Raw genomic sequence first — 15,369 nt, 5'->3', positions numbered from 1 at the left:
ATTATGTTACTGTATTACTGTAGTAAAAGTATTACTAATTATTGTAACTGAATCCAAATAAAACATATCACACACTTGTCTCCCCCTTCCCCGACCAATCAGCTTTGGAACACCACATTAATAAATGCATCTGGTTATGAGTTTTCACATTTTTGGTCTGGATTGAAAAAACTCAGTGGTATTAAATAGATTCGAGTTTCGCAAGAGAAGAGGAAATACTATTTTTCCCAAGATGACATTCTTGGATATCACTGTCAAAATATTGTGTGATAGGAAAAAAATTGCAGGAATGATTAAACTTCTTGTGTATTTAATGGATTTTTCTTTTTCAGCATTAGCTAGCACAAGTCCTCCTCAAAATCTTGTGAAGTAGATCAACTTCCTTCCTAATTCAAATAAACATACAGTCCTCAAAAATTACGCTGATGTTTGTTAAAATTCAACATTCTAAAGAAAGTATTTTAGTAAAGATTATGGATAATTTTATACTTATAATCAAATGTATCTGGGTTTTTCTAGGTCCCTCATATAAAGGTGGCATAGTGGAAATTGTATTTAGAACACGAATTTGATGATTCAAGAAACTGGCCAATTAGAATTTTCAATCTCTAACTTGGATACTGATTCTTCTATGGAACAAAGCTATAAGGAATTCCCTTGGCTGGTTTCTCACTTTCTGGGTGTGGTTTATTTTCTTCTCTGCCTGGAACAAAGATAGTCAGGAAAATCTTTTACAACTAAAATTCTTTGTCTTACAAGGAGAGAAAAAAAGAAAAGCAGTAGATCAAGTCTGGCTTAATCGTTTGCTTATACTAGCGCATATATTGGATTTTTTCCAGGTTAACAAAAACAAAGCCCCAGGAAAGATATATGCAGTAGTATATTTAAGCTACTGGCTCACACGCATTTTAAGGGCTGAAAGTATATAAAAAATATGAAGGCAGAAGAAAAACAGTAAGCAGTTATGAAACGTAACAAGGTTTTTTATTCTTTATTAGTTTAAAGGAAGCTAGAACCTTATAATAATATGTCACAGATGGTTCAGAACCAAACAAAGGCTGCTTAGCTATTTATTTTGCATTTTTTCCTTTTAGGAAGTGAGAAAAAAACAGTTCTATTGGCACTCGAGTTCATTTTCAATTAAAATCCCCATAAATTAGAAAACATCTCATAAAACAGTGGAAATGGAAAAGATGTTATTCAGAAAACAACTTTCTTAAGTGTGCTGGTTTTCTGTGGTGCCTTGGGCTGTCGGCTGTCAGATTCTAAGACCACTCAAAAAAATAATTCAACCTCTGTGTTCGTGTTGATGATAATATATAATAGTGTCTTGTCCTTTGATGTAAATAAGAGGAAAAACTCATACTTGCTTAGTTTTGAATTGAACCCCCCGCCCCACGAATTCTGCCATTTGCTCATGTCCCACACGAATAAAACGGTGCAGCTTAGAAACGAGGGCCTTGCTGCCATTGTACTTTTTCTAATTAAAATTCAGAGTATTAAACACAGTTGAGTACATCCATGCATGCATGACATACCGTTATCACATACCGGAAGCTCCGATCAACAGCACTGAGCAAAGGCTCATTTCATAACATCATTAAGATTCATTATATGCTACAGTTCAAAAAGGCTTTGTCAAAGCAAATAGTAATGGCCTGCCAGAAATGCACAAACAGAAATTTATATTAAATTGTCCTTTCCCTCCTTTTTGAGTATGGGAATCTAGTTGCGTTCCCAGGATTTGCATTCAGAGCTTAACTGAAAAGGCTTCCAGTTTCTCCAGATTGCAAAATATTACCAAAATGGGATATTAAAAAAAAAAAAAGTTAAGTGAAAAATATTTGAGTAACTAGGTGGGGGTATAGTCATCAAGCATAATAACTGTATCGGAATAAAAGAAGGTGAAGTTCTGGAGTGTGAAGGTAGATAGAACGCATGAGTCACAAGGTGGAGTATTTAATTTGGAGCAAGTCAAATAAAAACACTGCTTAATTTTCCTTAAGAACCTTTGGTCTTCTTTATGTTATAACCTCAGAAAAGAAACCTCTCTCATTAAAACATTTTTTTTTTCTTTTATCTCCTGCTGAGTGAAGATGCCTGGGGAGACAAACTTTACATGCTGGCTTTCCGACTATAGTCGTAAGTATGATGTTATCTGGAGATTCGTTGGTGAGAATTTACTCCTTTAGACTCGATACTTTTCTTTACCATGTTCATTGATCACACATATGTGCTGAAACAATAAAGGATTTAAATGAATCAGTTTCTTAACCAAATAGGAGGGGTGCAGAAAATGTAATGCAGTAATAATAGAATGTCATCTTATAATTAGTTATTGTTCATTCAAATATATGTGTGCACATTTATGTGTGTGCATGTATATAAAATCTAAAGAACCCAATTGAATGCTTGAAAAAGATTCTTCATTGTTCTAGTTTTGAGCCCTATTCCAAATCTGGCTCCCTAGGTCTGGAACAACCAGAAAGGCTGAAGGAGGGTATGGTCAGCCATGGTGGAGATAGAAGTCTCCACCTGGTAACATTATCACCTCTAGGGAGAATGGAGAAGTAGCCATGGTAAACACAATATTGACTTAATCGATCCTTTTTGGGTAGCAGGAAATGTGTCGGGAATATTTTGATTGCAAGGCACAGAAGTGGAGTCAGGTTAATATAGGCTAATATAGCCTACCAAGGCTAATGAGGTGGCTCACAGAATCCAAGGAAGGGCTACACAATGAAGCAACTGGAAGGCTGGAATGGGGTAGCTCCTGACTTTAGCCCATGGTGCTTGTGGATACTCTCTCTGGGGCCCTGCCATTCAGTGGCTTAAGACCAAAAACTCTTGATTTCTGTGACTTTTGGTTTAAGTTTCTAATTCTTAGGAGAGAGAGAGACACACACACACATGATTGGTCCACTTCGGGTAAGATGTCTACCTCTAAATCATTCAACATTGGTCAGGGTCACATAGCTGGGGGGTCTACACTGGAAGTCCATGTATATATGTTGAAACCATTTCTCCAAAAAGGGAATAGTTATGAACTGCATGCAACTGTAACTGGGATTATGAATGCAAAGTGCCCAGAATATTCCTGACACAGAAGATATTCAGTAAGTGGCAGCCATCATGACTACTATTTCAATAATTTGTTAAATTCATATAGCTGTTAAGTTCTTGTGAAAGGAGGCTAGGGATTTGCATGCATGACTTACGTTCAGATCTCTGAAGTATTCATTGTAATCTAAGGCATAACCCACCACAAATAAGTTTGGAATCTCAAATCCAACATCTGAGTAGAGAGAGAGAGAGAGAGAAAAAAAAAGGAATAAAATGTAGATAACATGAGTAGAAAGCCACCATATGCTATTGTTGGCACTTAAACTGTGAGGACCTTTCATTTAAGCAGAAGCAAGTGAGAAAAATGATAAGCAATGCATAGGATGAGCCCAATAGGACCTGGACCACAGTGATTAGGCAGGGAGACAAGGTAGACAAGCAAACATACAAGGAAGAATGGCTGTACTCCTACGATACAGAGCTGAGAAAGGGCTCAGCCAGCCTGGGGGAGAGCAAGAGATATGCATGAGTTAGTCATGTAGCCCCGCAGTTCCAAAGCAAGCAGTATCCAATGTTATAATGCCAAAGGAAATACTTGGGAAGCATAAAGTGCAGTTCAGACAGAAGTATTCTAATCCTGTACTACATGACTAGGTGCACAGGCTGTTATCACTAGGAACCCATTCTCCCACTGCACTCAGTGTCCTCAGCTGGATAAAGGGCTGGGAAGCCAAACCTGGGAGACCAGATGACGAGAAGTGGGATTTTCAGTTTGAGGAACAGAACGCTAAGGGTTATTCTAACAGTAGTCTTTGAATCCAGTAGACGGATGACATTAATTAGCTCTCAATCTCTATTGTGGGAGGAATGGGAGTAAGAGGATTTAAATGCAGTATGAGGTACTTAGGTTAAATGAAGGAAAAGTTTATTGAAAGGAAGACGATTTTTACGGAAAAAATCTTTAAGGAACAGACAGTAGCACTCCTTCTTCAGAAGTCTTGAAACAGAATAAATGTGCCTATGGTCCAGTGGTTTCTCAAGCTCTTTCCACTTTTTTTTGAATCTGTTTGTTTATTCCAGCATTGCAGATGAGAGGTGTACTCGCTTACTTTTATGAAACTGTTCTTTGGTAGAGCCAATGGACTTATAGCATGGAGAGAAAGTTATACCTCTGGTGACTACTCACCACCATTTTGATTCCTATGACCAAAGATGCTTTCACATGGAGTAGGCAACTGCTTCCTTCTTGCAGAAAGTGCCGGAGGAGAGGGACTTACTTTCTAGAGGATTGCATTATATGTCACTGATAGAAACGCCCTTTGGTCCCTCCACACTGTACCTTGCTTTGAGAAAAATAATCAAAGAGGAGAAGCAAGAGCAGAAGAAAAGATGTCAGAACATATAAAAGATGTCATGGAGCATATGGGAAAGAATCAGTTATGAGAAAGGAACCAAAAGTATCAAGCCTCAGAAGTCTAGGGAGAAGAAACAGAGATTCTGAACCAGCTAAAAGGATATTAGTAAATCCCAGAGAACCCGGGTTGTCACCACAGTAATGACTTCACAGTGACCAGAGCAATGCCTACAGTAGGCATGGCGCCAGAGACTGGGCAAAGCCAGTTCAGAAGGTCAAACCTTTAGAGCTGTTAGGGAGTGAAAGAAGGACACTGGATCAGTAGATCAGGGGGACAGTTAGGAATCAGAGTGACCTACGTCTAGCTGGAAAATGAGTGCATTTACCTGCTGATGTTACTTACAGATGTAGTACAAGAGTAAGGCAGTGACCAGAACCAGACTGCCTGGGTTCAATACTGACTCTACACTTACAGCAACGTGACCTTTGAAAACCATTGAACCTTGTGTTCAATTTCCTCATCTGTAAAACGGGCATAACAAGAGCAACTACCTTGGATGAAGGTTGTAAGGATGAAATGTATTAATCTCTGTGTCGCTCTTAGAAAGGAGTGTAGGGCCCATCGTAACCTCTTACTAGTGTTACCTGCCATTATTTTATTCATGTTGTTGCTGTAAGTGACACAAATAATCTGTAATTAGTTGGCTATGTCTGAAGTGAATCTTTCAACTTCAGTTAAAATCTTATCTCTATGGGATCTTCCATGATTTCCTTAGAAGATTTCTGTTCACTAACTTTGCCTAACCTTACTGCACCCAGATTATATTCCCCATGCCAGTAACTGGACGGGGACATGCTGTTGGGTCTATCTGCCCAGCACTGATGTTGTCTAGATTTAATACATGAAACTTGTTTTTAGGATAAAGAGTCACTTGCGAAATGTCACTGGCACATTACCCGTCCATAGTGTGCTTCCCTTGCTCTGATGTTTTTTCAGCTTGCTGATGAGAACTGTAGCCAAATGATCCCAGAGGCTTTAGAGCAAATGTAAGTTATAAAAAGCAAGCTGAAGTCTGCCTATGTGAGTGAAAAAAAGTCGCCTCTAGTGTTAGAATAACGAATAATCAAGCTGCTTGTTTATTCTTCCTGGCATTGGAACTATTCATATTATGGGGAGGAGAGTAGCAAAGTGCCCTGGATGAGCCAAATCCTCCAGAACATAGGAAGTCAAGCACAAAGATGGTATCTGAAGATACCTGCTCGGCCAATTCTCTGTGTTACTGAACTTTTCTTTGGTCGGTATCGAGCGTTGTCTGGTGATGGTTCCTGGAGACAGTATGAGAATCCCTCTAAGCCTTTACAGTGCCTTCCCGGGTCTGACTGACAGGGGCAGCGGCCAAGGCAGGGAACTTGCGTGTCAGCCAGTCTGGTGGGGTCAAGTCTCCCTCCACCCCCTGAAAACCATTAGCTGAGTTCTTTGGCTTTAAGGTGCTATGGAAAACCTAAACACAAAAATATCCAATGCACATGACAGAGTTTCCATGAACAACGCAAACTGGGAAATGAAAAACCCTCGTTGTAAAGGGTTCTATCCTTGTTGAAAAGGGTTCTGTTGGCAAGGCTGGGGAGACCTCTGTGGGACTAGGAAACCTTTACAGCTTCTGCTTCACACAGAAGGCCGGCAAATAGGAAACCAGAGATTCTTCAACGTGAAATGACACCACCAACCACCCACCCACCCAACCAACCAACCAACCAAAACCACTTACAGTCGGGTCTAAAGCCGTCACTTCTAGGTGTTCTCTTCACCAACAAACTACCATTAAAAAAAAAAAAAAGTGTTTAGTGATCCAGATAAAACTTCTGTGAATTGCAAATAGAACCGAACATCATTAAAATATGTATTCCCCCCGCGCCGCCCCGGCATGTGGGGCACCATCCTGGGCCCCTAATTCACGCTCCTGCTACCGAGGCACCACATCAGTGATTCTAGATAAAAGGAAGGGAGAGGGGCACTGGCACCAGGCTCTGCCAGCTGGAAGCTACTAATGGAGGCACAGTAACGAGAAGCTCAGACACCTGGCAAAGCATGTCCTCTTCCCCTTCCTCTGTCTCAGGCTAGCAGTCAAATGGGCTATTTGTTCAGTGTGGTCAAGCCATAACACTCCGGGGCACAGGGTCACTGGTTTGGAATAGACTGCTCTCTTTGGGGACAACATCCTGTGTTAGCATCCCTCTCGGGCTTATTTGGACACACAGAAGCAACAACAATGATGTGGGAATGTCCTACTCACCTGGCCACCTTAATCATGTTGGGCTTGTATTTCTCTATGCTACTGAGCAGCGCTCGCATGGTCTTCCCGGTTCCAACAACATCCTTTGCAAAGAGGACAGACACATTCAGCTGAGCGCATTTGGGCAGCATAATAGACTTTGCATCCAGACAGATGATTGTATGTCTTATTAATAATGCATCATAATTAGAATTGCCATCAGATGGAGTCAAAATAGGAAGCAGGGTTTGTTACATTTTTTAGACAGGTGCTTCTCTCGGAAGCTGGGTTTAGGGGAATATATTGGTGAATATTTCCTCTTGGAATCCTTGAGCTGTGTTGAAAGCTAAGTTCGGCCTTTGGAGAGCATGTGGGGCTGCTCACTGAGTACATTGGGACTCATGCATGCACATTCAAGGACCAAATTTGGCCCTGAGGTTATGCAACACAATACGGAACGCATGAATTTTCATGGACATGGGATGTACATCTGAATACACTGAATGGATAAACACCTCCCCCTTGCCCTCCCCACTCAATAGGGGATTCTACGGCTGGGAAGTGAGATGTGTCTGGACGGCAGCTGGTGACAGCCTGTGAATTCTGCGGGTGCAAGGCTGCAGTGAGCCTCGGCTCGTCTCTGCTGATGAGCTGCTATACAATTAGAGGAGCATGGGCAGCAGAAATGTATTGTCCTTGGGACAGAAATCAGCTGTCAGGAGCTGATTATCAAAACAACAGGTCTGAATTTAGCCAGGGTTGGGCAATTCGTTTGGCTAGAGGGTCTACTTCCTGGGTTATGTCTGAGCCGGGAGGACTGCAGATACACATGGCACACACGGGCATTTGTGCAACAAAAACTTGAAACAGCTCCCTTGAATTCTTGCCAGCTGATAAGGCAGGCGTGCTCTCGAAGGAAAAGTGGCCATGTGCTGTATTAAGTCCACTGCTACCACAGGGCCTGTTTGCTCTCATTTTTTTTTAGCAGAAAAATTAAATTAAATTATAACCTTCTCTTGGATTGCCATTTGAAAATTGATTGTATTTATGATCTCGTTGCTGAAGGTAGAATTGTTTGAAGTCCTTAGGGGTCATTAGGAAGAACACTGAATCAAGGGTGAAAAGAGTTCAAACCTTGCTTTTACTATTATATACATTTGGTTCTGTGGGGCTAGTTTTCTCTTTTGTAAAAAATGCCTGATTCGCAAATAGGTATAAGAACCCATTTAGACATGGGTGAAATTAGACATAAAAACGGATAAAGTACCACGAAACTATTATTGCAAAGCTTTTATTCTAAATTGTTTCAGGCCACTGATTCTAGTTAGCTCTTAGTAAATTTTGAGAGCCACGCGCACAGTGGAAATTCAATAAATCCTTGACCAATTTGATAATAAGTGCTATTTCAAAACTCAAAAGTTGATTCTTTCAACTTCCAAATATGGATACAGAAAAGTCAGCTTACCTCAACAATGAGGACATTCTGAAATTAAAAAACAAAACAAAACAACAAAACACAGCAGTTATTTAGAATACGATGCAAATCTGATTCACAAGATAGACCCACGTTTTTGCTTACAGTTAGAAATTTCACAATTTGCTTAGCTGGTCCTCCCCCATCCATCTAACTCAAATGCTTGGAAGTAATATAGGTATTCCAGATTCATGCTAACAGTCTCTCTGAAATTACTGGGTGCTACAATATTGGTATCTACATTCAGGTTAGCGGCAGGGTCATGTCAGATCCTAGACCTGTCTGAAGAGCTATCCACAAGGTCAACCCACATCCCTGATTCTGGCAAACACCCCATCCAGCTTTCTTTGGCACACAAAGTTTACTAAGAGTTTACCAGGAAAATGAGCCATATAAACTATGTTGTTAACAGAGACAGCACTCTGCAGAAGGATCATGTATTCAACTGTGACAGTCCTGTATTCCTGCGTAGCCACCAGTCATTGGGGATTCTGCATTTACTCTCGGATTTTCAACCCTGAGGAAGGGGTGGGCTAGAGAGAGCTCTGCGAAGCACCTGGTTGATATTTTTAGAAGATGGTTGTGTTCCTTGCTATGTGCTCTCGAGGCCTACCTCTCCTTCTCCCCTAAAAACACTGATTCTGTTTCATTTCAATTCCTGTTTGATAGCTGTCTTCCTACTAGAATGTAAACTCCATGAGGATGGGGATCACGTTTGTCTTGCTTACTATTGTATTCTGAGTCCCTAGCATATATATACCTGCATATAGATGCTCAGCAATTATTTACTGAGTGGAGGATTAGTAACTGATGACACTGATTAATGAATTAAAACCAACCAATTAAATGGATTAGTAGTTACATGTCAACATTGTCCCACCACATTAAAATACGACTGTGTTAATATGACATTGAAATGAACTGAAGGGTGTGGCTTTAATGTAATGTTGTCTTTCTTTAGATGACCTTTCATTTCTCCCTATGATTCATATGATACTTTTAAAAATTCTATCCAACCTTATACCTTAGAAAGCTCACTTATGTCTGATGCAAAAGAGATTTAAGTAATGAAAGTGTTAGCCAACCAACCAAAACCATATTTACTTTATGTGTCACATGCTTCTTAGGCGGAAATATCTTTCTGGAAGTATTTTTCTCTCTGGTATAGTCATTAAATAGTCATTTAGTCATTAAATACATTTTATTTTATTTTTTTAAGATTTTATTTATTTTTTCTTTGAGAGAGAGAGTGTGCGAGAGAGGGGAGGGGCAGAGGGAGAGGGCCAAGCAGACCCTCGGCTAAGCACAGAACCCAATGTGGGGCTTGATCCCAGGACCCTGAGATCATGACCTGAGCTAAGTCAGATGCTTCACCAATTGAGCCACCTAGGCGCCCCCCTTCCCCGTTAAATACATTTTAAAAATATTAGTTTTATCATTGAAATGTAAGCTTATCTTGTCCATTTTTAAAGTAGGTCATGCCCACAGTATCCCCTACCCTAAGAGTCACAGAGACAGAGGGGTCCCCTTGGTATTCTGAACACATTTGCTATGTTCTTAACCATTATCCCACAACAGTTAGTTAGATGTGCATTTTTAGTCTGACTGAAGCTTACCAACCATGCCTGTTAACCAACCAGAATACTTGGTTAATTTAATTCCCTAGCTCATAATCTTTTTTTGTTTCAATCTTATAATGAAAAACTCTTTAAAACTCTGTTAGTCTGCATTCTTGCCTAATTAAATAAAGTGCACTGAATATAATTAAATTTGTTTTTTAAAAGCTTAGAATCTTGCAAAACAAGAGTCATCTTTGAAAAGATTAATTTTAACTATACAATACAGTGGTGGTTGAGAAGCAGGACTTGAATGTGTACTAATCCAGAGATATATTATCAAAATTACTTCAACACATTTTAAAATCAAGGAATGCATATACAGATTCAAAATCAAATAGAAAAGTCTAAAGGTTTTCTAAATGTAGCTGTGTGTCTAACTGTAAAGTATTTAAAAATGCTTATGTACTTTATATTAAAGTTATCATGGCATTCTATATTATGCATAGCCAAAATATTATCACAACTAACAAAAATGACAATAATCCATTTTATTTTATGTTTTTCATTTTTTCTAGTTTTATTGAGGTATAATTGACATACACTGTATAAGTTTAAGGTGTACTGCATAATGGTTTGATTTATATATATTATAAAATGATTACCTCAATAAATTTAGTTAACATCCATCATCTTGTATAGATACAATAAAAGAAGAAAGCAAAAAAAGACCATTTTTTCCTTATACTGAGAACTCTTAGGATTTGCTCTCTTAACAACCTTCATATATATCACACAACAGTGTTAGCTATAGTCATTGTATTGTACATTTCATCCCTAGTACTTATTTATCTTGTAACTGAAAGTTTGAACCTTCTGATCACCTTCTTCTGATTTCCCTGTCCCCCACCCCTTGCCTCAGGTAACCACAAATGCGATCTCTTTTTCTATGAGTCCGGTTTTTGTGTTGTTTTGTTTTGTTTTATATTCCACATGCAAGTAAGATCATACAGTATTTGTCTTTCTCTGTCTGACTTACTTCACTTAGTATAATGCTCTCAAGGTGCATCCATGTTGTTGCAAATGGCAGGATTTCCTAGGTTCTCATGGTTGAATAATATTCCAGTGTGTGTGTGTGTGTGTGTGTGTGTATCACAACTTCTTTATCTGGCAATAATTTCTTAATATCATGTATAAAACCTAGGACATATTTAGATTGCCCTAGTTGTCTTTAAAATGGCCTTTGTAGCTGGTCTGTCTAATCGAAGCCCATGCGTTGAATCTTTAATTCCCTTTTAATTTAAAATAGTCCCTTTTACTGTGCTTATATTTCTCAATTTAATAATTTTAGACATCATCTATTTACTATATTATATAATGATAAGAATTTTGTTGTTTTACACTATCTCACTTCTTTTTCCACCCCCCAGGGTAGATACTTTGTTATGACTGTATCTTCTTGTACTGGTCATGTTTTTTTTCCCACTACAGAGTCAAGTAGTATACTATAATTATGTTCCCTTTTAGTTTGTTTATTTCCTTGAAATTCCTAATTGTTTTCCCTGTCATCTTTCAGTGTCTTAGACTGCAATAACCCTCCTTTTCTTTATGCTTCTTTCTTTCTCTTTTTCTCTCTTTCTTTATCTTTCTCTCTCTTACTCTTTCTATCTTTCTTTCTTGGAAGGATTGTTATGAAGAAAACATTGGTTAATTATGGTTTAACTATATTTCTTAAAGGATTTTGGAGGATTAAGGAGGTTAAGTGGGTTGATAACATCTGTAAAAGCACAAAGAACTTTCTGAGTTGTGTACAGTATTTAAAAAGTAAAATTATTTAGTGGGTTCATAAATGATGGGCAAGAGAATACTGATATAAAAAACCCATCTGCTACTGAAAGGGAGCTATGCAGAAATCTAGAGTTCTTCAGTGAGTTAGAGAAGTCAATACAGGTCTTTCTTTTCCTTTACAGAACATCACACTATTTTCAAATTTTTTCCTAAATAATATGTGGGTTTACTGTCCAGATTGTTAGCAGCTTACCTCCAAAAAAGCAATGCCTTTAGTACCTTTGGGAATTGCCATACAAAAGAAATACCCCAAGAGTACAGAGAAAGTGACTACCCCAACTTTGGAAGCATTTTCACTACTGTCTAAGAGAACTAATCTCTTTACATTTTAATATACCAGGATTAGCTTCACAAGCTAAGGGACAAAGACAAATTCATCTTTATACGATCAGCATATAACATGGAGACCGGTATGTAGTAAGTGCTCAAGAAATGCCTTTGGAACAAATCAACAATTTTGACCTCATTTCTTTCTCTAGTTCGTTATACTTTTTTTTTTTAAAGATTTTATTTATTCATTTGAGACGCAGAGATACAGAGAGAGAGAGAGCATGAGCAGTGGGAGAGGCAGAGGGAGAGGAAGAAGCAGACTCCCCGCTGAGTCAGGAGCCCGATGTGGGGCTCGATCCCAGAACCCTGGGATCATGACCTGAGCCGAAGGCAGACGCTTAACCATCTGAGCCACCCAGGCGCCCCTCATTATACTTTTGACACATCCCCTCCATTTTGTTTTCCTCAACGATGTACAATTCCCCATTAACTGAGCTATAGTTAATGTCTACTGCTTTTAATTTTGCACCAAGAAATCTTCCAAAATACATTCCCCTCCTTTTTTTTTTTTTTTTTTTTGAGTGGGCAACCTTAGAAATTTTTTCAGGACACACTGTGCCTCCTAAACGCTTCCAATCTGATAACTCCCATCACTGAATCTGAGATGTGTGCCAGTTACTGTTTTAGTCATCTCATCACACCTAGCTCATTTCCTACCGGAGAGTAAGTAAAATTTGCAACCTGGGGGCCACAGGCAAAAATTCTATGGGGAGTCTCTGGAGTGTGTCTTTTCGTTGCTATGGTACAATCCTGATGGAAGCTAATCACATCAAGTTTCTTGAAGAAAAAGAAAGGAAAGAAGAAAAAGAAGAAAAGAAAGAAGGAAGGAGTTATACAAATCTGAATGATTTTCTTAAATAGGTTATTCCCCTTTTCAGTCTTTTAAAATGCAGAATGAGTAGCATGCCACAGTCTAATCGGCAGCAGTATAGTTTTGCGGCTATGGTCACGCCAAGCAGAGGGTTGGCAGTAATGATGATGGGCTCATTGTGGGTGCTGAGCATGGGTAGGAGTGTGAATATGAACCCCACAGAGAAAGGAATGTAGTTCAGCATTTCACTTTATGTGATAATTCACAAAATTGCCAGAATCATCAGTCGGTGGGCATTTCCATTATTGTTCTCAGCCTAGTCAGATGCAATAAAAAGGAATGATTTAAATAGTTAAGGCAGCCAAGGAGGAAATTTGGCAGGTTCTGACGCTTCATTCTGGCATTTGATTAGAAACTTATTTGGTGGGGGAAGGTGGCATGTCTCCTGAAATCTTGCATTTAACCTGCACATCTGTGTTTTCCCGTTGCCAGATTTGGGTCTGTTTCCATGCATTTGGTTTTATTCCACCCCTTTCAGAGATTTCCCTTGAACATGAATAAAATCTTCTTGCTTTAATGGATACACACATTTTATGAAGTGCCAGGATTAAATCAACTTTGAAAAAAAAATCGGCCAGAGATCACGTTGTGCAGACAGCTTGAACACACCGAGGAAAATGCTTTTAAATATTGTGAGCCGACGAGGCCATTTAACTTAATCATTGAGGGTTCCCTTTATTCAACAGCCATGACCTATTTAGAACCATGACTCAGCCAGCTTCCCTTATGAGCTTCCTTTTCTTTGCTTTAAAAAAAAAGAAAGAAAGAAGGCAGGAAAGAAAGAAAAAAAGAAAGAAGGCAGGCAAGAAAGAGAGAAAGAAAGAAGAAAAGAAGGAAAGAAAGGTAAAAAAAAGAAGCCATGAAAGAGACAGATCCATGGGGGCTATAGTCTCTTTTCTGGATATTTTAACCCACACATCTTTAGAGAGTTTAAGAAGTTATGTACTACAATTATGGGGCTTATAATGTGAGGACAATTATATAGGTGAGCTGTCCCCATGTTTTTAAAAGTTCTTTTATAAACAAATTTGATTTAAAAAAGTCTTTTTGGGGGCCTGTGTGGCTCAGTCGGTTAAGCATCCGATTCTTGATTTCAGCTCAGGTCATGATCTCAGGGTCGTGAGATCGAACCCCCCATTGGGCTCCACATTGGATGTGCTCAGCCAGGAGTCTGCTTGAGATTCTCTCCCTCTGCCCCTTTTCTCCCCCACCCTCACCCCGCTCACACATTCTCTCTCTCAAATAAAGAAATAAACCTTAAAAAATTTTTAAAAATTTTTAAAAATTAAAAAAAACCTCCTTCCTTCATTTCATCATTTAGCTCCGCTGCTCCTCCTTCAGCCAGCACGGTGCCTTCTGCAACACTCCTACTTAGCTCCTGTGGTTCCGGTGCCCGTGCATGCTCCACCTATATGGCTTCCTGACTGGTTTCTCTGCCTGGAGTCTCCTTCCCATCCTCGACCCTCCTATCAAGTTCATTTTCCCAAAACACAGCTTCTTGATGTCACTTCTGCTCAAAAACTTTTGCAACTCCTCTTTGCTTTTCTGAGCAAGTTAAACTCTTTATTGAGACATTCAATATATTCTACAAACCAAACCCAATTTACATTTTCCGTGTTTTAAAGTATTGTTTCTCTATTTTGAGCTGATTTCTTTCAGTCACATGGGTCTGCTCTTGTTCTCTGGCTCTCCTATTTCCCTCCTTCATCCCTCATTCCATGATGCTCTTCCTCCCTTTTCTGGGTTATTCCCAGGTTTTCTGGTCCCAAGTAAAACCTCAGCCTCCTCTTGTGAAGACAGTCACAGTCCCAAGGAATCATTTCTTTAAGGGCAAGGGACTTTTCTTGGGATCGTTAAAAATAGTTCCCACTAATTGTTGGGTGCCTTTTCAAATTTTGTTTGTTTGTTTGTTTGTTTTTTCCCTAGCTGGTGTACATTCTGCATGATGGAAAGATTCTGGAGGGCCTCTGAAACTTATTTTTAAAGTTCTCTCAAACTCTTAATGCAAAGCCTTTCTCTGAAAGGCTGAAGGATGGGTGAACAGATCAAGCCATATGAATGCCTTCATCTGTTTAAGGAAAAGGAAATTCCAAAAGTTAAGTGACATTGTTTTCACTCGTCCACCTTCAGGTGTGCGGCATTCACCAACCCAGTCCCTGCTTTGACTCTCTTGTGACACCAAAGCCCTTCTGCTTCTCAAAGTCAATGTGCCCTCACTCGACACCTTTCTCATTCACTTTGAACCCAACCTGCTGGCTGATGTGTCCTTTGGTCTGGCTAGATGGACTTCTATGTACCTTTCCCTCTGCCATGTCCACCCTTTCCCACACTTCATTGAAAACACCTTTCTGATTTCTTTCTAAGAGAAAGAAGAACCTGCATTCACTCCGTCACCAAATATTTTTTCCAACCTGTCAGCTAGGCACCGTGCATGATGCAGGAAATGGAATGGTGAATAAGATAGGCAGGGTCCCTGCCCACCATACACTGACATTCTGGTGGGGGAAATAGACAAATAAAAAAATTAGCCTCAAAGTAAACACTGCAAACTGTGGAAAGGGCTTGACTTGAAACAGGGTACTGATACAGAGATGAATGGG

At 39.4% G+C, this 15,369-nt stretch overlaps 1 protein-coding gene across 1 annotated transcript in view; it reads right to left on the bottom strand.

Moving 5' to 3' along the window:
• Positions 1-1,453: 1,453 nt before the first annotated feature.
• Positions 1,454-15,369, bottom strand: part of PRTFDC1 (phosphoribosyl transferase domain containing 1) — a 91,245-nt gene continuing 77,329 nt past the window's right edge. The window contains exons 5-9 of the mRNA XM_044914985.1: positions 8,156-8,173; positions 6,712-6,794; positions 6,187-6,233; positions 3,219-3,295; positions 1,454-2,236 (exon numbers count right to left, since the gene is read on the bottom strand). Coding sequence (XP_044770920.1) covers positions 2,189-2,236; positions 3,219-3,295; positions 6,187-6,233; positions 6,712-6,794; positions 8,156-8,173 — 273 coding nt within the window. The 3' untranslated portion in view covers positions 1,454-2,188. The remainder of the gene's footprint in view (positions 2,237-3,218; positions 3,296-6,186; positions 6,234-6,711; positions 6,795-8,155; positions 8,174-15,369) is intronic.

This window comes from Neomonachus schauinslandi, chromosome 5, assembly GCF_002201575.2.
Source record: "Neomonachus schauinslandi chromosome 5, ASM220157v2, whole genome shotgun sequence".
Lineage (NCBI taxonomy): Eukaryota > Metazoa > Chordata > Mammalia > Carnivora > Phocidae > Neomonachus > Neomonachus schauinslandi.
The sequence above is the reverse complement of the archived record's forward strand: the minus strand, read 5'-3'. Positions and strand labels throughout refer to the sequence as shown.